At 47.7% G+C, this 24,648-nt stretch overlaps 1 protein-coding gene across 1 annotated transcript; it reads right to left on the reverse strand.

Moving 5' to 3' along the window:
* Positions 1-5,353: 5,353 nt before the first annotated feature.
* Positions 5,354-24,648, reverse strand: STUB1 (STIP1 homology and U-box containing protein 1). The gene is given in 8 exon segments (XM_087729471.1): positions 5,354-6,205; positions 6,207-6,272; positions 9,042-9,158; positions 9,737-9,793; positions 12,260-12,350; positions 13,816-13,981; positions 18,471-18,669; positions 24,226-24,648. Coding segments are annotated over 8 exon segments (969 nt in total). The 5' UTR covers positions 24,430-24,648; the 3' UTR covers positions 5,354-6,136.

Consider the following 24,648-nt stretch of genomic DNA (forward strand, 5'->3'; position numbering starts at 1 on the left):
CTCCTGGTGAATGGTACTAAGTCACCCAGTTACTTTTTGTGTCTAAGGCGGGACTAGAACTCGCCATCTCCTGGTGATTGGTACTAAGTCACCCAGTTACTTTTCATGTCTAAGGCGGGACGAGAACTCGCCATCTCCTGGTGAATGGTACTAAGTCACCCAGTTACTTTTCGTGTCTAAGGCGGGACTAGAACTCGCCATCTCCTGGTGATTGGTACTAAGTCACCCAGTTACTTTTCATGTCTAAGGCGGGACTAGAACTCGCCATCTCCTGGTGAATGGTACTAAGTCACCCAGTTACTTTTTGTGTCTAAGGCGGGACTAGAACTCGCCATCTCCTGGTGATTGGTACTAAGTCACCCAGTTACTTTTCATGTCTAAGGCGGGACGAGAACTCGCCATCTCCTGGTGAATGGTACTAAGTCACCCAGTTACTTTTCGTGTCTAAGGCGGGACTAGAACTCGCCATCTCCTGGTGATTGGTACTAAGTCACCCAGTTACTTTTCATGTCTAAGGCGGGACGAGAACTCGCCATCTCCTGGTGAATGGTACTAAGTCACCCAGTTACTTTTTGTGTCTAAGGCGGGACTAGAACTCGCCATCTCCTGGTGATTGGTACTAAGTCACCCAGTTACTTTTCATGTCTAAGGCGGGACTAGAACTCACCATCTCCTGGTGAATGGTACTAAGTCACCCAGTTACTTTTCGTGTCTAAGGCGGGACTAGAACTCGCCATCTCCTGGTGAATGGTACTAAGTCACCCAGTTACTTTTTGTGTCTAAGGCGGGACTAGAACTCACCATCTCCTGGTGAATGGTACTAAGTCACCCAGTTACTTTTTGTGTCTAAGGCGGGACTAGAACTCGCCATCTCCTGGTGATTGGTACTAAGTCACCCAGTTACTTTTCATGTCTAAGGCGGGACGAGAACTCGCCATCTCCTGGTGAATGGTACTAAGTCACCCAGTTACTTTTTGTGTCTAAGGCGGGACTAGAACTCACCATCTCCTGGTGAATGGTACTAAGTCACCCAGTTACTTTTCGTGTCTAAGGCGGGACTAGAACTCGCCATCTCCTGGTGAATGGTACTAAGTCACCCAGTTACTTTTCGTGTCTAAGGCGGGACTAGAACTCGCCATCTCCTGGTGAATGGTACTAAGTCACCCAGTTACTTTTCGTGTCTAAGGCGGGACTAGAACTCGCCATCTCCTGGTGAATGGTACTAAGTCACCCAGTTACTTTTCGTGTCTAAGGCGGGACTAGAACTCGCCATCTCCTGGTGAATGGTACTAAGTCACCCAGTTACTTTTCATGTCTAAGGCGGGACTAGAACTCGCCATCTCCTGGTGAATGGTACTAAGTCACCCAGTTACTTTTCGTGTCTAAGGCGGGACTAGAACTCACCATCTCCTGGTGATTGGTACTAAGTCACCCAGTTACTTTTTGTGTCTAAAGTGGGACTAGAACTCACCATCCTATCTAGGCAAGTTTTTGGGGTCAGGCGCATGCACAGAAAGCGCACGGGCGAGCAAAGTAGGTAAGCAGAAGGTAATGAAATGTGCAACCCACCGCTGGTACACCCCCACTGGCATTAGCGGGTAAGCCCATGTGCTCCATTTGCATGCAGGGTGGATGTACATGCCTGCCGCTTGTGCCAATGGCGCTGAGCACATGGATGTCTGCCACGCACGCGGATCCATCCCCTCTACCTCTCCTGCCAACCTGCAAAAGCACATCGGTTGGGGAACTCCTTGTCATAAAGGATCTGTTTCTAAAAGCCACATGAACGGCAGACACCCGAAAATCAGCTGGCCGGCGAGAGGCACAGCGGAGCTGGCTCGGGCGACAGCTTGCATGCCCATGGAGAGGGCTCCGTATGCCACCTGTGACACGCGTGCCGTAGGTTCGCCATCATGGTTATAGGGCCTTCTGCTTGAGCTGGGGGTAGGGGGGTTGGATTAGAAGACCTCCAAGGTCCCTTCCAGCTCTTGTTATTCTGTTTTCTATATTATATTCTCTTTAGCTAGGCTGAAATTCCTCACTGGTGAGGAAATGGCATTTTGGACATGCTCAGAGATGGATTAACCAGCAAAAGGAAGACAAAATCTACAAAGAAGACAGGAGGGTGTCCAGATGCCAGTAGAAACCTGTCATTGTTTTTTCTAAACAGGCATCCGGGCATCTTCCCTTCTTGCTCACTTAAGCTTGCAATTTGAATATTGGATTAAAAATATTTTATCATTGTTTCCTCGCTAGACAGTAATGTTCGGATTTTCTCTCTCTCTCTCTCTCTCTCTCTCTCTCTCTCTCTCTCTCTCTCTCTCTCTCTCTCTCTCTCTCCTCTCCCCTCCCCTCTCCTCTCCTCTCTCTCTCTCTCTCTCTCTCTCTCTCTCTCTCTCTCTCTCTCTCTCTCTCTCTCCTCTCCTCTCCTCTCCTCTCTCTCTCCCTCCCTCCCTCCCTCCCCCTCCCTCCCTCCCTCTCTCCCTCCCCCTCCCTCCCTCCCTCTCCTTCATCTGCTCCAAGAATCTTAATTGGAGAGCCGAACAATGCTGCCCCAAAATAAAAGAGCAGGATATGAAGGGTGCTGGGAAGAAAAAGTCCCACCTCTGCAAAAAGTTAATTTGCTTTAATGCCTGCGTGGCCCCAGTGCGGAGGGGAAAAAAATGGAACAGAGTGTCCCAGATAAGGTGCTGCTGTCACATTGCAGGTGAGCCTTTTGCCCTGCAACATCCTGCGGGATATGTTAAATGGAAGCGATAAGAGGTGCCAAAGAATTTTTGACTAGCAATAGCAACAGCACTTAAGACTTATATATCTCTTCCCCATGCTTTCCAGCCCTCTCTAAGGAGTATACAGAGTCAGCCTGTTGCACCTGCCCTCCTAACAATCTGGGTTCTCATTTTACCCACCTCGGAAGGATGGAGCGCTGAGTCAACCTTGACCTCGTCAGGATCGAACTGCTGCCAGTGGGTAGAATCAGCCTGCAATAGCACATTCTAACCACTGTGCCATCAGGGCTCCTATTGCAACATCTAATCAACTATAAGTATAGCAGTAGCACTTAGACTTATATACCGCTTCACAGTGCTTTTTCCAGCCCACTCTAAGCAGTTTACAGAGTCTTGCCCCCCAACAATCTGGCTCCTCATTTTACCCATCTCGGAAGGATGGGTCAACCTTGAGCCTGGTGGGATTTGAACAGCCAAATTGTAGGCAGCCGGCAGGCAGCAGAAGTAGCCTGCAGTACTGCATTCTAACCACTGTACACCATACCATGGAAGGAAGGAAGGAGGGAGGGAAGGAAGGTGGGAAGGAAGGAAGGGAAAAGGAAGAGCAATAGCACTTAGACTTATATATCACTTCACAGTGCTTTTCCAGCCCTCTCTAAGCAGTTTACAGAGTCAGCCTCTTGACCCCAACAATCTGGGTCTTCATTTTACCCACCTTGGAAGGATGGAAGACTGAGTCAACCGTGAGCCTGGTGACATTTGAACTGCTGGCAAAGTTAGCTGGCAAGACTGCATTCTAACCACTGTGCCCGATGGATGGATGGATGGATGGATGGAGGGAGGGAGGGAGGGAGGAAGGAAGGAAGGAAGGAAGGAAGGAAGGAAGGAAGGAAGGGCAATAGCACTTAGACTTATATACCACTTCATAGTGCTTTTTCCAGCCCTTTCTAAGCGGTTTACAGAGTCAGCCTCTTGACCCCAACAATCTGGGTCCTCATTTTACCCACTTCGGAAGGATGGAAGGCTGAGTCAACCTTGAGCCTGGTGACATTTGAACTGCTGGCAAAGTTAGCTGGCAAGACTGCATTCTAACCACTGTGCCCGATGGATGGATGGATGGATGGAGGGAGGGAGGGAGGAAGGGAGGGAGGGAGGGAGGCTAGTGAGCACCTGAATTGTGCTCATGCGATTATGGGGATTGCTGACTATCTGTTGTCAGACAACCGGCCACAGGTCACTTTTTCCCCCAGTACCGTTATAACTTTGAATAGTTGCTAAACGAACGATTGTAAGTCGAGGACTATCTCTAGCAGGGCCAAGGCTGGAAGGAGCAATAGATATGGCAATACAGGTAGTCCTTGTCTTACAACAGTTCCATTTAGTGACCGTCCGAAGTTACAACAGCACTGAAAAAGGGGATGTATGGCTCTTTTTCACACTTACAACCGTTGCAGCATCCCCAGGGTGATTCGTATTGACAATCGGACGCATGGCAATTGGCTCACATTTATGACGCTTGCAGCCTCCCGCGGTTACGTGATTCCCCTTTTTTGCATCCTTCTGATGAGCAAAGTCGATGGGGAAGGCAGATCTACTGAATGGCTGTGTGACTGATTTAGCAACGGCAACAATTTGCTTAAGAAACGAGGCAAGAAAAGTCGTAAAAAGGGGACAAAGCTCACTTAACTGATTTCTCACTGAGCAAGATAAAACTGTGGTCATAAGTTGAGGATGTAGATGGATATATTAAAAAAATCATGATATTCTTCTTTGCCTTGTTAGGCTTCCTGGCCCTTCCCACTCGAGCAGCTGATTATCGGGCCTCCCCACGATCAGCTGTTTCAGGCTGCAGGGATTGCCATTGCCTATTGCCGCCTCTGTGCGTCCCATTTTTGTCCTCTGCGTCCCATTTCCAGCCTCCGCGCGTCCCGTTTTCCACCCGTTTTGGGCGGCAGGGATGTGGAGGCTGAAAATGGGGCACGCAAAAGCCAAAAATGGGATGCGGAGGCTGGAAATAGGGTGCGGGGAGGCGGCAATAGGCGATGGCAATCCCTGCAGCCTGAAATAGCTGATGGTTGGGAGGCCGATCCAACCAACAACCAGCTGCTTGTGCTAATCAGACTGTGCTGAAGCTGAAACTGAAACAGGCTGTTCACTGTTTGCTGCAAGGAGGCAAATTGCTGGGAGGCAGAAGCCAAAGGGTGGGACCCGGCGGATGGGTGGGGCTACATTTGGGGTGTAAAACACATCCAAATTTTCACCCTCTTTTAGGGGGGAAAAAGTGTGTCTTATACTCCGAAAAATACGGGTAAGCTTTCCTATTTGTCTTCCCTGAGAGGGAAAACTCCCCATCAGTGGGTCCAAATAAAACTGCAAAACTGGGTTGCGAGGATCGAAGTGGAGAAGGGGGAGTTTAATTCAAAACCAACCCGAAAACTTAAAACTTTTGAGTAACTGTAATAGGTAAAACAAACAATTCAGAATGCCCCCCCCCTCTCTCTTTCTCTTCGTTCCTCCATACAATTATCTGCAAACTTGGGCAGACCATTTTCACCCAAGAAACTCCCAATTCCAGTCCATTTTTTCGGAAAAAACGAGAAATAATCACCCTCTCTCTTCACCCCTCCTTGATTTGCCCCCAAATCGGTGGCCGTTTATTTACAGAGAAGCAAATGCAGAACTTCGGCTCTTCTGAACAGACAGCAGAACGGAGGTGGAGAAAGAAAACTTTGTACAGATTAAGAGACCAGGAGAAGAAGAAGAAGCAATGGCTGGGAGAGGTTGGGGGTGGGGAGTCTCCTGGAAGATGGGTGGGTGGGCTGGATCCAGTCTTTGCTCCACGGAGCGGGCCAGGTCCTTTTGCCAGGGCTGACAGCGGCGTGGAAGGAAGGTGTGCCGAGCAAGGGGCGAAGGGATCTGGGTGGAAGCGGGAAGGGGTTTTATGGTGTGCTACCAAAGTCAGACGGGCTTGAGATTATGAGGCCCTTACCAAGCCCGGGAAAAAGAACTCAGCTTCCTTCAGCTTCTGTGCTGGGAACATTTTCCATCCTGCTTGGATCAGAGGCCGAGGTCTCCTTGTTACCCGGAAGGAGATCCGGCTCAGAAGACCACCGCAAACATGAAGCTACTCCACCTGTGTCCAGATCAAAAGCTGAGGTCTCCTTGTTGCCTGGATGAAGACCATAGGAGCCACGGAGCTACCCCGCCCTCCTGCTTGCCAGAGGAGGGAAAGGGAGAGCCGACCCCAACTCGGCTGAGCCGGCCGGGCGAAGAATGGGAAAGGGGGAAGATGCTAAGGCATGGGGGTGGCCCATCGGGCAGTCTGGCGCGGTCTGGAGAGGAGGGGTCCTTCTTGGTTGCTGTCGCAGCCTGGAGGTGTCCCAGGAGCATTCCCCGTCCTTCGGAGTTCAGTAATCTTCCACCCAGCCATTTTCGGATATGAAGGCATCGATCACCTCTTTCATGGCCAAGTTTGGCCAAGTTGGGGATCAGCTGGTCCTGGGTCAGCGGGCTTCGAGTCACGGGGTCGAAGTGGCCAACCCGCTGGGAGGGGGGGAACAGAAAAAAGGTGGTTGTGAGGGGAAGGAAGGGATGCAGGAACCAGGGCAAAAGGTCATTTTCAGGCCAGAGGTAGCCTCAATAACCACAGCATATACTAATCGCAGCCAGTACTCTTTTTGCGCAGCAAACGATGAGATTCCGTCCGATGAGAATGTAATTAAGAAAATATCAGAATGTGCAGAAATGGATAGATTAACACTCACTATTAAGGATAAAGAAGAATGAATATTTTTGGATATGGGATGTATTTTATCAATGGCTAGACCCGTGATGGAAAACCTATGGCATGCGTGCCACAGGTGGCACATGGAGCCATATTTGTCAACATGGCAGCCCTCAGTTCCGCCGCCCATGCGTGGGCTGGCCAGCTGACTTACGGCTTTCCAGAGGGCCGGGGAAGGCCATTTTCACCCTCCCAGGGTTCAGGAAAGCCCCTGGAACCTAGAGAGGGTGAAAAACAGACACAATGGGTCAATCGGAAGTTGTTTTCCGAACTTCCAGTTGACCCGTTGGGCCTGGTTTTCACCCTATCCAAGGTCCAGAAGCTTTCCTGAAGCCTAGGAAAGGGGGAAGTAAAGTCTCCAGAGCCTGGGAAGGGTGAAAATTCCACCCCCACCCCTGTGCAGGGATTGCTGGTGCATGCGTAGGGGGGTGGGCACACACCAGTGGTGGGTTACAAATTTTTTTAGAACCTCTTCTGTAGGTGTGGCCTGCTTTGTGGGAGTGGCTTGCCGGCCATGTGACTGTGTGGGAGTGGCTTGGTGGGTCATGTGACTGGGTGGGTGTGGCCAACTTGTAAAATGTGGTGAAACTCACTTAACAATACTGTTGCTTAGCAACCAAAATGTTGGCTCAGGAACTCTGGTATTGAAGCGTGCAAGTCTTAAAGTTGTCAAGTTACAAGACCCTTGCATTCCTAACCCTTAAAAAAAAACCCAGGGTTGTTCAAAGTTGACAGCTTTAAGACTTGTGGACTTCAACTCCCAGAATTCCTCCTCCAGTCATGTTGGCTCAGGAACTCTGGCATTGAAGCACGCAAATCTTAAAGCTGTCAAGTCACAAGACCCTTGCACCCCTAACCCTTTAGAAAAAAACCCCCAGGGGTGTTCAAACTTGACAGCTTTAAGACTTGTGGACTTCAACTCCCAGAATTCCTCCTCTCGCTCTTCATCTTGATTATGTGCGGACGGGTGGGGGGAGGGAGCTGGAACCGGTTCTAAAAGGCACTGTAGATTTGTGGAACCTCTTCTGTAGAAGAGGTCAGAAGTGGCAGGAACTCACCCCTGGTGTACACAAACGTTTGATACACCTTTAGAAAAAGGTTAGCCATCACTGGGCTAGACAGCAGAAACAGGAGTCAGAAAGGAGGAGATATAAAAAGAGGAAATACAAATGTGAAGAGTTGTTAAGGAAGATACTATTATTGCTTTTACATTATTAGATTGTCAATATTATTGTGATGAACACTACAACAGTGGATTATGATTGTTTAAAAATAACTGTACCCAGATCACACGTTGTTCGATGGAAATTGAATGTTATATAAATAACATAAATAAAACATGGGAGGGAAAAACTAACCACAGCCAGGCCAGGCGGAGACCTGGCCAATATTCTACTGAAATTTTTAAGACGATTAAAGCCAACACATCATGCTGGTTGGGGAATTCTGGGAGTTGGAAGTCCACACATTTTAGAATGGCTACGATTGAGAATCCCTGTTCTAAACCCAGATGAGATCAATCAATGGGTGGAATTTCAATTTTCCATTGAAAAATGGAAAAACTATTTGGGGCACAGAAAGCCTCAAATCATTTGCATCACTCTCAGTCCACCCCCTGCAGCCTCCAGCCTCTTCCCTTAACCGTCAAAAAAGGCTGTCTATCCTTAAGGACCTCATTATTTTATTTATGGTTTTATTTTATTTTGTTTTATTGTTTTTTTAAAAAAATTACTTATTATTTTATTTATTACTAGCTGGATACCCATGCTGCACAATGAAACCAAGTGATTGGGCCAGCCATGCGCTGGCCACAGCCATATAAGGCAAGTGGCAGTTGGAACAGAGTTCTTTTCAGGTGGGAAGGGGGAGTAGAATGTCTAAACTCCAAACCAGCAGGCCGAATGAGTCACACATACTGGCCACGCCCATATAAGAGAAGTGGCAGTTGGAATAGAGTTCCTTTCAGGTGGGAAGGGGGAGTAGAATGGCTAAACTCCCAGCCAATAGGCTGGATGAGTCACACACGCTGGCCACGCCCATATAAGGCAAGCGGCAGTTGGAACAGAGTTCCTTTCAAGTGGGGAGGGGGAGTTGAACATCTAACTCCTTAGCATTGACACATGTTAATATAATACTGTATAAGAAATACTGATGATCTGATGGTCATTTCCTTTCTAAACAGGCACCTAGAAGCCAATTTCATCTTTGTAGGCTTTACAGTTCTAGAGATTTTGTGATGAGTGAGTGGTATTTGGCTTTTATATATAGATAGATTTTATTTTATTTATTTATTATTTTATTTATAAAATTTATCGGCCGCCTATCTGGCTTCTTCACCCTTAAATAAAGCTAAGGAGGCTACCGAAACAAGATCCGGTGGTCAGAGATTCGTATTTATTCTGAACCAGGAATTGGCCCCGTGGCCAGCTCCAGATTTGGGATTCTCACGGCCTTGTAGCTCATCCTGCATGATTCCATGACTTGGGATTCCTGTTCCCCTTCTAGGGTAGCCAACTCGCCTCCTTTACCTGCAGGTGCTCTTCAATGTCCTTCCGGTCGTAGGTGATGCCACTCGGCGTAATGCAAGGCTCCCGCATCAGTTCAAAACTGATCTTCCCACACAGGTAATCAGGGATGTCCCGTTTCTGGCCCAAAAGGAGAGAATATTACTTGGTATTTCTAACTCAGCATCAAGCTTCTAAACTGCAGGTTCACCCTTTTCATTTTCTAAGGATGGCTCAAAAGTATAATATTAGATTCTAGCTGATAACCCAGCGTTGCCCAGCATTTATTTATCCTAATCCATATATTTGTCCTCAAAAATAATCCTGGACCAAATGTAATTTCTAATGTTGGATTTTCCCCTGTACCAGAGGGACCCCCTTTGTGGAGTACCGTGAAGCCATTACCATGGCAACTCCACTGTGCTGTACAGTAGAAGGCATTTGAAGGCAGTACAGTAGAAGCCATTCGAAGGCACAACAGGCTGTATCTTAACAGAACACACACCCCAAGGGGTTTTAGTGGTGTCTTACCCCCACAGTATTTGTTTCCAGAGAGTAAGTCACCAGTGTACCAAGTTTGGTTGAAATTTCTTGAGGCGTTCCACAGTTATTGCTGGAACATACACACACAGCCATTTAGATACATATAGATCCATCCATCTCTCCAAGATGGGTGGCAAAATAAATTCAAATAAATTCAATACGTAAATAAGACTCACCTTTCTCTTCTCATCCACCTGGGAGAAGAGCTCATCCATGTCTGCTAGATATTTTTCCTGAAAGAGAAATTGGATCTTTTTCGTTATCATGAACATTAAAAAAAAAAAAAAGAGTTGTCTTGGGTGGCTTTCAAAGAGGAGCAAACTGCTTCCTGGAAGACTCTAGGCAAACCCATGTTACGCTCTGGGCTGGGGGCCAAATATCCATTGTAGGGAGAGACCCCCCCACCCCCACCCCTGCTTGTAAGCACCCAAATGGATGCCTGGAGAGCAGTGGTTCTCAACCTGTGGGTCGGGACCCCTTTGGGGGTCGAACGACCCTTTCACAGGGGTCACTTAAGACCATCGGAAAACACATATTTCCAAAAAAGTATGGAAAAGTATGGGGCTGCCCTTGAAGAGTGTCCGAAGACTACAGCTGGTCCAGAATGCAGCCGCGCGAGCGATAATGGGTATACCGAGGTACACCCATGTTACACCTATCCTCCGTGAGCTGCACTGGCTTCCTATTGGTCTCCGGACCCGCTTCAAGGTGCTAGTTTTTACGTTTAAAGCCCTACATGGTATTGGACCTGGCGACCTGAGAGACCGCCTCCTGCCATTTACCTCCCAACGACCAATAAGATCCCACAGGTTGGGCCTCCTCCGGGTGCTGTCGACCGGACAATGACGGTTGGCGGCTCCCCGAGGGAGGGCCTTCTCTGTAGCTGCACCGGCCTGGTGGAACGAGCTACCTTCAGAGATCCGGACCCTCACCACTCTCCCAGCCTTCCGTAAAGCGACCAAGACCTGGCTGTTCCAGCAGGCCTGGGGCTGTTGATTAATTTCCAGCCCCATTTGATGGAATGGATGTTGTGTTGATTTTAATTCTGTAATTTTAAATGTTTTAAATGCTTTTACTTGTTGTGAGCCGCCCAGAGTCCCTAGGGAGTGGGTGGCATACAAATTCTATTAAAGTTTAAAATATAAAATAATGTTATGGTTGGGGGGTCACCACAACATGAGGAACTGTATTAAAGGGTCGCGGCATTGGGAAGGTTGAGACCCACTGCTGTAGAGAGTCATCCAGATCATGGTTGACCCAAAGGTGCTTTTCTCAAGAGGCAACTGGACTTTCTGGTTTTTTCTTTGAAGATGTTTCACTTCTCATCCAAGAAGCTTCTTCAGCTCTGACTGGATGGTGGGGAATGGAAGGATTTATATTCCTTGCAGACAGCTTGGTCATTTGCATCCTTTTGGAGGGTCGTTGAGGCCACTTAGAGGTTTATCTGTGTCCTCAGGGTCACCTGAGTGGTGCAAATAATTCCTGTAGTCTGCAATTCTTTTCCCTCTGGAAATCCATTCCTACTCCCACACCATTCAAAGGGTGTTAAACCCAAATTGTATAGCTCAAAAGTCTGTAGAGATTCTCAGTCATCAAGGTCAGGGTTGTCCCAAAGGTGCTTTTTTCAAGAGGCAATTGAACTTCCTCGTTTTCTTCTTTTGAAGACGTTTCGCTTCTCATCCAAGAATCTTCTTCAGCTCTGACAGGATGGTGGGGAATGGAAGGATTTATATCCCTTGCAGACCATCTGGTCATTTGCATCCTTTGAGAGGGTCTATGAGGCCACTTGGAGGTTTGTCTGTGTCCTCAGGGTCCCCTGAGTGGTGCAAATGGTTCCTGTAGTCTTCAATTTTTCCTCTGGAAATTCATTCCTACTCCCACACCATTCCAAGGGTGTCCATCCCAAATTACATAGCTCAAAAGGATGTAGAGATTCTCTGTCATCCAGGTCACGGTTGTCCCAAAGGTGCTTTTTCAGGAGGCAACTGGACTTTCTTGTTGTTGTTTTTCTTCTGAAGACGTTTTGTTTCTCCTCCAAGAAGCTTCTTCAGCTCTGATATAAATCCTGAAGAAGAAGCTGAAGAAGCTTTTTGGAGGAGAAGCGAAACGTCTTCAAAAGAAACAACAACAACAAGAAAGTCCACTTGCCTCCTGAAAAAGCACCTTTGGGACCCAAAAGGAAAGCTACCTTGAAAAGCAGAATCATTGGGCTATATAACAAGCGCGGTTGAATGGGTTTTAAAAGATCAGATATCTTTGGAGAGGGAGGTCAGGAAGAATGTGCGTGGCTTTGGATTGGGGGCACGGTGCAGGGGGAGCATTAAATTATGGGGGCGGCACTGAGGCGAAAAGGGTTCGCCATCACTGCTATAGACCATCTTAGGCCAACTAGGAGGAAAGCGATGCTGGTTTGTGTGTGTTGGGGGAAACAGACACATTTTCCAGTGAACGTGTTTTTTTTAAAGGCATCTGCTTTGGCAAATTGCATCCAGCTCTGTTGGAAGAAGACGCAGCCAACTTGCAAACGTTGACCCCAGTCCCCCTTTGGCCAACGCCAACACAAAAGACGCCCACTCAAGGACAGGGAACAGGGTCTGTGCACCCCACCGGGGGACCAGAGAAGAGGCCCCCCAACTTGGTTCGCTTCTGACCCTCATTCAATGCCACGGAGGGGCAAAGGCCCACGGAGAGGTCCTTACGTGTTTGGCTTTGATGTTGGCCAACTGTGCTCGGCTTCGGTTTTCATCCATGTTCTCCTGCTCCTGTGCCCGTTGGCATTCGTCAAGTTCCCTGGAAGAGAGAAGCAAAGTGTGGGGAGGGTGTGGTGGGAGCAGATGTAGTTATGACGCAGCATCCTGGGGTTCTGTGATTTTGCAACCTTCTGACAAGCAAAGTCAATGGGGGAAGCCAGGTTCACTTAACAACCGGGTTTTGTGGCCCGCCAGCAGCCTGCGGAACTGGCAGCAGATTCGGACAGCGAGAAGGTTGGGGAGGAATCTGGGCCAGTCCTGGAGTCTGGGGAAGGCTCGGATGAGGGCTCGGCGTTGGAGGCAGAGAGGGGGCCAGGGCCGTATGCCAGTTATCAGCTGCCTTCAGAGTCAGACATCAGTGGGACAGACGAACAGCTGGAGCCTGTTCCCAAGGGGCACATGTGCAGAGTTGCCAGGCTAAACAACAGGGGTCGATTTGGGAGTAAGGCCACAGGTGGACGGTGAATGGCCCCTCCCAGAGGAAATAAAAGAGGAGCAAAAAGAGAGTGGAGTTTGCAGGAGACCATTAGTTTGTGAGTCTCCAAGACTCCTTGCCAGATTTTGCAGATATTGGCCTGGCAGGTCTCCAAACCAGATAATGTCTGTGGCTAAAAATCCTTCCTTGAAAGACTTTGCTGGACGTGAATGAGCAGAATTCAGAGTCAATTAATAAAAGGTTTTTTTTCCCAAGAGCATGAAGCAAATTCCCTGTCCCAACAAAAAACCCTTTTTATTAATTTACTGTGAATTCTGCTCAATCGTAGCCGGCAAAGTCTTTCCAGGGAGGATTTACAAACACAGACCTTATCTGGCTTGGAGACCTGACAGGCCAATATCTGCAAAACTTGGCAAGGAGTCTCGGAGAATCACGAACCAATTAAGGGAACTAATGGTCTCCTGCAAACTCCACTCCCCTTTCGCTCCTCTTTTGTTTCCTTTGGGAGGGGCCATTCATCGTCCACCTCTGACCTTACTCCCAAGTCGACTCCTGTTCTTTAGCTGTTCCCTTCGTCTGGCAACACTGCACATGTGCCCAATGGGAACAGGTTCCAGCTGATCCTCTGCCTCACTGATGTCTGACTCTGAAAGCAGCTGATAATTGGCATAGGGCTCTGGCCCCCTCTCTGCCTCCGACACAGAGCCCTTGTCCGACCCTTCCCCAGACTCCAGGACTGGCCCATGTTCCTCCCCAACTCCTCACTGCCCGAATCTGCTGCCAGCTCCACTGGCGGGCCACAACAGGAATTCAAAATCGTTTGGCCTTGGATTGTTTGTGGCAACTTAAGGACTCCAAGCTGATGACTCGCTTAACTCTGCCTCCCAATTCTGCTTGCTCTTTTAGATATCTTGTTGAGATGGGTGGGCTTAAAGAAAGGATGGGTGAAAGTTTCCCTTTAAAAACCACTGGTCATCAGGTCTTCTCCCACCTAGAAGTAGATCTATGCCTTCTCCCAGAGTCTTTCCATCCATGCCCACCGATCCTCTCCCTCCCCCACCGCACCTACCTCTCCTTCTCCGCCATGATGAGCTTGGTGAGATAAGCATGCAACTCGTTCTCCTGGTTGATCCGCTTCTCCTCAATGTTATTCCAACGTTTTTTCTTGGCGATGCGCAGGGCGCTCGGAATGTCGTCCCCAAAGTTCAGCCGCTGCTCTTTGGCTAAATTGTGGGCTGAAAAATGCAAAAAAGAATGAACTGCATGCAATGCCAAGAACAGGAGCGGGAAAAACAAGTTCTCCAAAATCTAAATCTAATCCTCACCACCCACTCAGCCTGCTCTTCTCACATTCGGCTCAAGTTTGCAATCCCAGGTTGACAAATGTCACTCCTTTTCAGGTTAGTTTCTTTCCCCCAGTCTGTCATGTCCAAGAGGGGAACTACAGCTGCCATGTGCCCCAGCCAGCTTATGACTACCCAACCCTTGGGGCAGCAGCAGAGTCGGAAAGATGTAACCCCATAAGCAGCAGCCATGTGAGTCAGACTGGTGTACAAAATCCAAAGCTCCAAATTTCACCCTTCTCGCAGAATCTATAGAATTATAGAGCTGGGAGGGGTCCCAGAGGTCTTTTAGTCCAACCTCTGCGTCTCTTTCTCTCTGCCTACTCTTCTCCGAGGTTTTCTGAACCGTCTTCGGAAAAGGGTTTTCCGAAGCAACCAAGAATCAGGGTTTGAGAGTGGGGAATCAGGAGAGCTTGGATTTTTTTTAAATGAAAAGCAAAGTTGAGAATGTAGAGTCCATCAAACATGATTGAATTTGAATTTGGAATAGTGAATATGCAAAGTGTTATATGATTTAGGGCAAAGAACTTTGGATCTAATGGAAGAATATGTGGATGAAAAGTTTTAAAATTTGTTCTAAATAACAATTTAGAAGAAAAGGTTTATAAGTATTGTCCAAAGCACCTCTCCCTCTCTGTTTTTCTCTTTCTGTGTCTCTCTATGTCTCTGACTCTGTGTGTGTGTGTGTCTCTCTCTGTGTCTCTGTCTCTCTATGTCTGTTTATGTCTGTGTGTGTGTGTGTGTCACTCTCTGTGTGTGTGTCTGTGTGTGTCTCTCTGTGTGTGTGTCTGTGTGTGTGTCTCTGTGTGTGTGTGTCTGTGTGTGTGTCTCTCTCTGTGTCTGTGTGTGTCTCTCTCTCTATGTCTCTCTCTCTGTGTGTCTCTCTGTGTGTCTGTGTGTGTGTCTCTCTGTGTGTCTGTGTGTCTCTCTGTGTGTCTCTCTCTGCATGTGTCTCTGTGTGTGTCTCTCTCTGTGTGTCTGTGTGTGTGTCTGTGTGTGTCTCTCTCTATGTATCTCTGTGTCTCTCTCTCTCTCTGTGTCTGTGTGTGTGTCTGTGTGTGTCTCTCTCTATGTATCTCTGTGTGTCTCTCTCTCTATGTGTCTGTGTCTGTGTCTCTCTCTCTGTCTCTCTCTCTCTGTGTCTCTGTGTGTGTCCAACTACACTATGTTGTTTCTCTGTGTCATATAAGTGTCAGGCCTGGAAGCCATCTCTTGCATGGGGCCTTCAGGCCTGCCACAGGTAATGCTGTGGGAAAATGGGAGGGGAGGTGATATGGAGTATGGGAGATATATATAGTTATAACAACGTTCTTTTCTCCGAGTGAAGGACATCTTGCCCTGCAGCTGCGCTGGTGTGACTGGGAGGCATCTCCACTTGGGACGGTGCCTGATTGGTGACGGACATGTGGGTGCTGGTCAGGGGCTTGGACTTTCTTTTGGGTGGGGAAAACCTGGAAGCTTTCAGATTCAGGTGTTTTCAGATGTGCCAATAGGACATCTCTAATAAAATGGAACTTTGAGGAATTTCAAGCCTCGGAGTCTTCTTTCATTGGGGGCGTTACTTGGAACCCTGACAATATGTGTGGGTATAGGCATATTTTTGTTAGCAGATTTTTTTAAATTATTTTTTCCTTTCTACAACTCCTTACAGTCATTATATCAACATTGTTATGTCATCATACCTGTACATGTATATAATATTTGGCTTCTATATTTACACACCTTTATACACAGTTCTATATATATTTATATATATTGTTTTTTGGCTTAATTAATTTTATTCTTGTTTTGCAGCCATTTGTACCAATTGTTCCAAATTTCATAATATTCCGACTCTTCTTTATCTTTTAATTTCAGTGTTAATTTGTCCATCTCTGCACAATCCAAAGGTTTTTTTTTTTTATCACTAATTCGTCCGAGGGGGTATTATTTTGTTTCCAGCATTGGGCAAATGCTATTCTAGCTGTAATTAGCAGATGTGTTAATATGAACTTAATTTTCTTTGATTATTCCCAGTAGAAAGATTTTGGGTTTGTATTTTATCTATTTTTGTATATTTATTTTATCATGTTTATGTAGTGTATCTTGGAGGTGGTGACCCTTTGAGAGCTGTATGCAACGAAATTTGCCGATCAGTGTATATTCAAAGTGACGATAAAGTTATTCTATTTTTGCACCTGGCCAAGTTTCCACTTAATATTTTTAATGAGAATGGCACTTTTGAGCAGCTGCACAAAACAGAGAAACGCGGACTTCCTGGAGGGACAATACGAGGACAATACGAGCTAATCCCTCACCCATTCTTTTCGTCCGTGGGTTGCTGACTCGTTTCAAAGCATATTTACAAATTAGCCAGAATCTTTATCCATGGTTGGCCCTAACACACCACTCTAATCAAAGTAAGTTCCCAGAACCTGGATCCTGCAGGAGTAATTGGCATACCCAAATAAGTTAAAAAAAAAATCTGAACCCAAAACTAGACTCAGAGACCATAGGACAGTGTTCTCCAACCTTACCCATTTTAACATGGGTGGACTTCAAATCCCAGAATACCCCAGGCAACCTTCTCTAACTTCAGTTTCAACTCACTTTTTCCAATTTTTCTACCCTCACCCAAAAAAAGATGCTTTCTCGTCATTACTGAATAGAATAGAGTTGGAAGAGACCTTGGAGGTCTTCTAGTCCAACCCCCTGCTTAGGCAGGAAACCCTATACCATTCCAGACAAATGGCTATCCAACATCTTTTAAAGACTTCCAGTGTTGGGGCATTCACAACTTCTGGAGGCAACTTCTGTTCCACTGATTAATTGTTCTCACTCTCAGGAAATTTCTCCTTAAGTTCTAGGTTGCTTCTCTCTTTGATTAGTTTCCACCCATTGCTTCTTGTCCTGCCCTCAGGTGCTTTGGAGAATAGCTTGACTCCCTCTTCTTTGTGGCAGCCCCTGAGATATTGGAAGACTGCTATCATGTCTCCCCTAGTCCTTTGTTTCATTAAACTAGACATACCCAGTTCCTGCATCCGTTCCTCATGCTTTAGCCTCCAGTTCCCTAATCCTCTTTGTTGCTCTTCTCTGCACTCTTTCTAGAGTCTCCACATCTTTTTTACATTGTGGAACCAAAACTGGGTGCAGTTTTCCAAGTATGGCCTTACCAAGGCATACTTAGGAAAGCTGTTTCGGATCTTAATTTTGGTAGACTTGCCTCTCTTGATTTTACTGTACATAATTAAAGGGTGAAAGAATGTAAAACATAAATATAAAATATACTGTGATTAAAGGGGATGGGACTCTCTTTAATTGACTGCAATGTTTTAATTGGCTCTTATATCACTGTGTTATTGCTGGTTTTCTATCTCCGCCTGCATCAAAGGAATGTTTCTTTCATCTTTATGTTACTTTTGGAGGGGAAAAAATCAGCTTCCAAATAAATGGGACCGTTTCACAAACTGGGAGACAAGGAATGCAACCTTGTAGCTCACAGCAGCCTCTGGCAAGTTTTATCAGCAATTCTCATACCAACCTCTGAATCTCGAGATGTAAATATTTTTTAGCTAAGGTCATTGTTCTCTGCGGATAATAGAAGGCCAGGAAGTAATCTGAGGTCTATTACGACTTATAAATATGTATTCAGGCACCACTTTATGGTCCTTTCTGAAATGTATGAAGATGAGTGCATTCTTTTGTCTTTTAGGGGTGTGTCTACCATTATTTTTTTCTTGGGAGCAGGGAGGATGGGACACCCCCTCCAGTGCACACTGCTAACAATAAATATTATAGTGAGAATTGATTACTTGCTTTGAGTCCTGTGTTTTGATTCCACACTTTTTCAATTCATTTCATCTTTTAATAATAAGAGATAATACATGAATACATAAATGAAGTCCTTCCTTCCTCTCTTAATTCCCTCTCTTAATTCCTCTTCTCATTCTCCTTCCTGGTAGTGCAGTGGTTAGAATGCAATATTGCAGGCTAACTCTGCCAACTACTAGGAGTTCGATCTTGGCTGGCTCAAGGTTGACTCAGCCTTCCATCCTTCCGAGGTGGGTAAAATGAGGACCCAGATTGTTGGGGGGCAAGAGACTGACTCTGCAAACCGCTTAGAGTGGGCTGCAAAGCACTGTAAAGTGATATATAAATCTAAGGGCCATTGCTATTGCTATTACACTTCAGAGGCCAGGATTATAAAATTCCCAGCTGAGTTTATGAATATACAGTTAAGAGGACAATTTCTCAACGTTGGCAGCTTTAAGAGGTATGGACCTCAACTCCCAGAATTTCCCAGCCAGCCACCGCTGGCTGGGGAATTCTGGGAGTTGAAGTCCACACCTCTTAAAGCTGCCAACGTTGAGACATAGGATACCCAGAGATCAGCCCCGCTCACCTCTTTGAAGGTTAGCAATGGCCTCGTCGTAATTCTCCATCTCCAGCTGACATTGTCCCAGGAAAAAATGGGCCTTGACTGACTGGCCGTCCAATTCCAGGGCGTGCTTACAGTCGGCCAAAGCTTTGTCGTGTTGTTGCATTTTTAGGTAACATAAGGCGCGGTTGGTATAGTAGACAGCGACCAGAGGATTGCGGTTCTGCAAGGGGGAGGAAGCGTTAATGCTTGTGCATCTCAACAACAACAACAACAAAGAATTGCTGAAACAAAGAATTGCAGGATTATTCTTTCAGCTAAACGCTATTAAGTCACACAGCTGTAATCAGGGGAGAGGAGCTGACTCCTATCAAAACTGAGATTTTTCCAAAATATGCCTGGTTGACAATAAAACAAAAAAAAGAATAGAATAACAGAGTTGGAAGGGACCTTGGAGGTCTTCTAGTCCAAACCCCCTGCTCAAGCTGAAAACCCAACATGTTATCCAACATCTTCTTAAAGACTTCTAGTGTTGGGGCATTCACAACTCCTGGAGGCAACTTCTGTTCCACTGATTAATTGTTCTAACTGTCAGGAAATTTCTCCTTAGTTCTAAGTTGCTTCTCTCCTTGATTAGTTTCCACCCATTGCTTCTTGTTCTACCCTCAGGTGCCTTGGGGAATAGCTTGACTCCCTCTTCTTTGTGGCAACCCCTGAGATATTGGAAGACTGCTATCATGTCTCCCCTAGTCCTTCTTTTCATTCAACTAGACATACCCAGTTCCGGCAACCGTTCATATGTGAAGATGTTCCTTTAAAAAAAAATTATTTTAAAGATTTTTATTAACAAACATGTAAAACACACACACACAAAATTTAGACGTACACCACATTTATACAATACAATACGAACAGGAACTTCCTGTTTTTTTATAATAGCAATCATCAATCGATACTGCTCACCTTATATTATTTCCCCTTATTTCATTTGGATTTCCCGTATTTCATTTGGATTTCACCATTCTTAACCCTCTTATTTTACTCATAACTATTATTTTTTGAGTTTTGTTATATTCCTTCATTGATTCTTGTTTCTTTCCTCCATCCACCTACACCATTTATCCCATATCTGGTAGAATTCTGATTCTTCTTTTCCCTGGATTTCTTTAGTTAGTGAAGATGTTCCTTAAGCAGCAGGCAGAGTGCTCCAAAGAGTTTATCCAACACACACACATACACACAGAAAAACATCATCTTTCACAATTAACCCTTAACTGTTAACAGGCCAGCTTTTTCCACGTTGTTGCTAAAGTCTCTTTATGTCTTAACTTTCTAGCCCGCCTGCCCAACTGCAAAAGGACCCCGGGGAGCCCTCCAGGGTTTAAAACCAAGACGTAACACAACATTAGGTAAGTTGTAGAGCACAGTTGTTCTTGGGGAACAGATGAAATAAAAGGCACACATCCCCATTAGAGTTTCACAACCCCTGAAGAGGTTGTGATGTGGCCGGACACTGTCTCTTGGACGTTTCGTTTCACGTTCAAGTGATCCTCGACTTACGACGGCAACGCAGGCCCAAATTTCTGTTTGGTCCCTTAAGTGAGACATCTGTCGATGAGCGAGTCCTGCCTCACCTTACGACCTTCCTTGCCACCGTGGTTGAGGGAATCACTGCCGTGGTTGAGCAAGTCACACTGTTGTTAAGTGAATCGGGCTTCCCCATTGACTTTGCTGGTCTCAAGAGTGGATTGCGTGACCCCGGGGACGCTGCAACGCGTCATAAATACGAGTCGGTGGCCAAGCGTTTTGAATTTTGACCATGGGGAATGCTGCAATGGTCATAAGTGTGAAGAAAGGCCGTAGGTCACTTTTTTCCAGTGCCTCCATAACTTCGAATGGTCACTAAGTGAGTACCACCTGGCATGTCCTTTCCTTTAACTTGCAAAGTAGTCTGGCGTCGCCTTGGGGTTGGGGAAGCTTGGAGTCGGATTAAGACGAGAAATAAGGTAGCGTGCTCCTAAATCTGGAGGCTCTGGGGCCGCTTCCAGGTCTAAACTTCACCCGGTCCTATGAATTTCCTGGAAGATGCTCCAGATGCAAACTTTCCCATCCACCCCAGATGTGCCAGGAGGCGGGCAGGATGCCTCTACTTTGCAGGATGTAGCCAACTTCGCCTCTGCAAGATTCTACCTGGAGGAACCTGCACGCACGGCTTTTGGAAGGTGCATCGGAAGGCGCATAATTTGCCCCATAGAAAATGACTCACATCCCATCCACTGCCCGGATACCTCATCTTTCTTATTTGTCACAGGGCTGACGCCACACAAGCCTCCTCAGCCAGGAGCCTGGAGGGGTATTTGGATCCCCATTTTTAATTCGACTTTGACTGAATCACTTCCCTCTTCCAGTGTACCGACCTCACAGGGCTGCTGTACAGGTGACAGGCAGGCTCTCGCATAACAGGCTAAACGACCAAGGGGGGGTGGGGTGTCTCCAAAATTAGCAAACTTTAAAACTTGTGGCCTTCAACTCCCAGAATTCCTCAGCCAGTGGAATGAATGGCTGGTTGAGGAATTTAAAAACAACAACAAATTAACAGAGTTGGAAGGGACCTTATAGATCATCTAGTCCAACCCCCTGCCCAAGCAGGAGACCCTGCACCATTTCTGACAGATGGCAGTCCAGTCTCTTCTTGAAAGCTTCCAGTGATGAAGCTCCCACAACTTCCAAAGGCAATTTCTGTTCCATGGGTTGATTGCTCTCACTGTCAGAAAGTTCCTCCTTATTTCCAGGTTGAATCTCTCCTTGATCAGTTTCCATCCATTATTCCTTCTCTGGCTTTTGGGTGCTTTGGAAAATAGGTTGACCTCCTCCTCTCTGAGGCAGCCCCTCAAATATTGGAACATTGTTATCATGTCTCCCCTGGTCTTTCTCTTCCCTAGACTAGCCAGGCCCAGTTCCTGCAGCCGTTCATTGTATGTTTTAGCCTCCAGTCCCCTGATCTTGTGGCCACCAACAGTGTTTTGAATTCACACAAGACACTTAATCTAGTCTGTGTATAGATTATCCTTGAATTGCCATTTGTTTATCAACTGTTCAAAACTTACCGAACAAAGAGACACTTAGGATCGATCGTTGCACTTACAACCTGCCACAAGATCCCAATGGTCACACGATCAAAATTTGGGTGCTTGTGGCAGGAGTTTATGATGATGGTTGCAGCATCCCAGAGTCACATAATCACCATTTAATATTTATTAGGTCTGCCTTGTTTTGCTTGTTTGTTTGCTGGCTGATTGCGTTGACATCGATTATTTACATTTGCAAGCTTTCCAGCCGGCTTGTGACAAGCAAAGTCAACGGGGGAAGCTAAATTGGCTTAACGACCGCGGAGAAAAAGGTCGCAAAATGAGGCCCGACTCACTTAACAACCCCCCTTGCCTAGCTGTAAAAAATTGTGGTCCGTAAATCAAGGACTCCCTGTATTACCTTACACTACGGTAACCCATTTTGGGAACCTTTAATCCCCAGATATCCGTTCACACATATGAAGTCACCAAGTCTCCTTACTAGGTGGCTCAGTCACTGAGCTTGTCGATCAGAAAGGTGGGCAGTTCGGCGGTTCGAATCCCTAGTACAGGTCGCCTCTGCGTGAGCAGGGGGTTGGACTAGATGACCTCCAAGGTCCCTTCCAACTCTGTTACTGTTTACTCTTTTAGGTGAGCATTAGCGATTCGCTTTGTCACAAGCCTGGCTGTGTATGTCATCCAAGTTCGGACATAAAAAGGTGCACAATTTTTTGGGGGAAAGGGGGGGGGAAAGGATATAAACAGCGGATCACAGCTAGTTCCTTCCTTCCTTGCTCAGCTCAGAGCCCAATTATTCCTGTCCCCAGAGGCCTGGAGCCCATTCACACACCCTTTCTGACACTCTAACACAGTGTTTTTCTCAACCGTGGGAACTTGAGGAGAGGTGGACTTCAACTCCCAGAGTTCCCCAGGCAGCATAGCAACCGGCAAAGCTGTCTGGGGAACTCTGGGAGTTGAAGTCCACCCCTCTTCAAGTTCCCACGGTTGAAAAACACTGCTGCAGTCCCACAAACTTCTCAAGGCCCCCGCCCACCCCAAACCCCTCACTTACCTTGATCAGCGTCAACCACTCCCAGCCCATTTGTCCTCGTCCCCCCAAAAAAGGGAGGTTCAAGATAGGTCTTCCCGAGGTGAGGCCTTCCCTTGCCTTCCCCAATCCACACCTGCCCAGCTCTCTGTGTGTGCTCAGATGCCTTAGTTGCAAGGAGCCCGTCAGGTGACTAATTCACAGCATCCTCTCCCAGATGCCACCTCATTTCTCCTCCTTGGGGCCAAAGTTGGCCTGCACTCTGCACGTGCTCAGAGGACCACTCTTCCTATGCTCAGGAGAGGAAAGCTAACCTCATTATGCATTGCCGTTCTGTAGTCCTTGACTTACGACCATAACCGAGACCAAAATTTCCATTCCTAAAAAGGCGTTTGGTGAGTGGGCTTTGCCCCGTTTTAGGAGCTTTCTTGCCAAGGTCGTTAAGCGAATCGCTGCAGCCGATTAAGTTAGTAACCCGTTGCTTAAGTGAATCCGGCTTCCCTATTGACTTGGCTTGTCAGAAGGTGACACGGCAGCCGTCATAACTACGAGCCAGTTGCAGAACATCGGAATGTTTTGATCACTTGACCGCAGGGAATGCCGCGACGGTCATTAAGTGTGAAAAACAGTCATAAGGCACCAGTTTTTCAGGGACATTGTCCTTTTGAATAGCCACTAAATGGACTAGTAAGCCTCTAAGGCAGTGTTTCTCAACCTTGGCAACTTTTAAGTCCTGTGGACTTCAACTCCCAGAATTCCCCAGCCAGATGGCTGGGGAATTCTGGGAGTTGAAGTCCACAGGACTTAAAAGTTGCCAAGGTTGAGAAACACTGCTCTAAGGGCTCCCTGTACAGAAAGCGGCAATGCAGGCATGTTGCTGACTTCCAAAAGGAGGAGGAGTGGCATTCTGCTTGTCCTCAGAGGCACCCTCTCCTTCCCACACACAAACCCACAAACACAGCACGCCTGGCACCCGATGCACTTTGGCCCTGCTCAGAAGCCTGTCTTTTTCTGGGTGGGGGTAGGGAGGGGATTCACTTTACTCTTTGCTTCCCAAATCACAGCCCAAACTCTCCATCAACAGCTCCCTCTGCCTATGCTCAGAGGCCCCCTTCCTCTCTGCAACTGCCCCTTCCTCCCTACCCTAACAAAAAACACGGCCTGTCTGCAGTTTCTTTCTCCTCCTGCTCCCTCCAGCAACCCCAATCAGGGCCCACCGACCTATAGCACTCTCCCCATGCTCAGAGGCACTCTCTCCACCCTACACACAAACCCACCAAGCCTGGCACTTGCACAGGCGGTGTCTTTTTCTGGGTGGGTGGGCACTGGGCAGGTGCCCTTTGCTTCCCTCCTAGTACCACAGGCCAAACTCTCCCTCTCCAGCGCCCTCTGCCTATGCTCAGAGGCCCCCTTCCGCTCTGCAACTGCCCCCTTCCTTTCCTACCCTAACAAAACCCGGCCTGTCTGCAGCTTCCCTTGCAATATAACCCCACCCGGGGCCGACCTACCTGCGGCACTCTTTCCATGCTCAGAGGCACTCTCTCCTTCCTTCCTCATCCGGAGTTTCATCCCCCCCCCATCCCCATGCTCCTCCGCGCTCTGCCCGCGCCCAGAGACCCCCTCGCCCCTTCCCCAACCGCCCACCCCTCCTCCGCCGACTCACGATGGCCCGTCCGTAGCAGGCGGCGGCCTCGGGGTACTTGCGGCCGACGAAGAGCCGGTTGCCCTGCTCCTTGTACTCCTGGGCGCTGCGGGTCTTCTCCGGGCTGCCGCCGCCGCCGCCCGCCTCCCCTCCGCCGGGCAGCCCTGCGCCTCCTCCTCCGCCTCCCTCCTTCTTCTCCTTCTCCTTCTCCTCCTTCCCCTTCATGCCTCCCGCACCGCCGCCGAGGCCGCCCAGGCAGAAGCAGCCGCCGCCGCCCCCGGAGGAGCCCGGCGGGCACCGCTCGCCCCGGCCCCGACGCACCGCCACAGCCCGGCCCGGGCCCCGCTCGCCCGCCCGCCCGCCTCCTCGAGAGAGCAGCAGCAGCCCTGGCAGAGGCAGAGGAGGCAGGAGCGGCGGCAGCCCCGGAGCAGCCAGCCAGCCAGC

This window comes from Thamnophis sirtalis, unplaced genomic scaffold (assembly GCF_051295495.1).
Source record: "Thamnophis sirtalis isolate CommonGarterSnake01/CBP01778 unplaced genomic scaffold, rThaSir2_p1.2 scaffold_14, whole genome shotgun sequence".
In the NCBI taxonomy this organism is placed as follows: domain Eukaryota; kingdom Metazoa; phylum Chordata; class Lepidosauria; order Squamata; family Natricidae; genus Thamnophis; species Thamnophis sirtalis.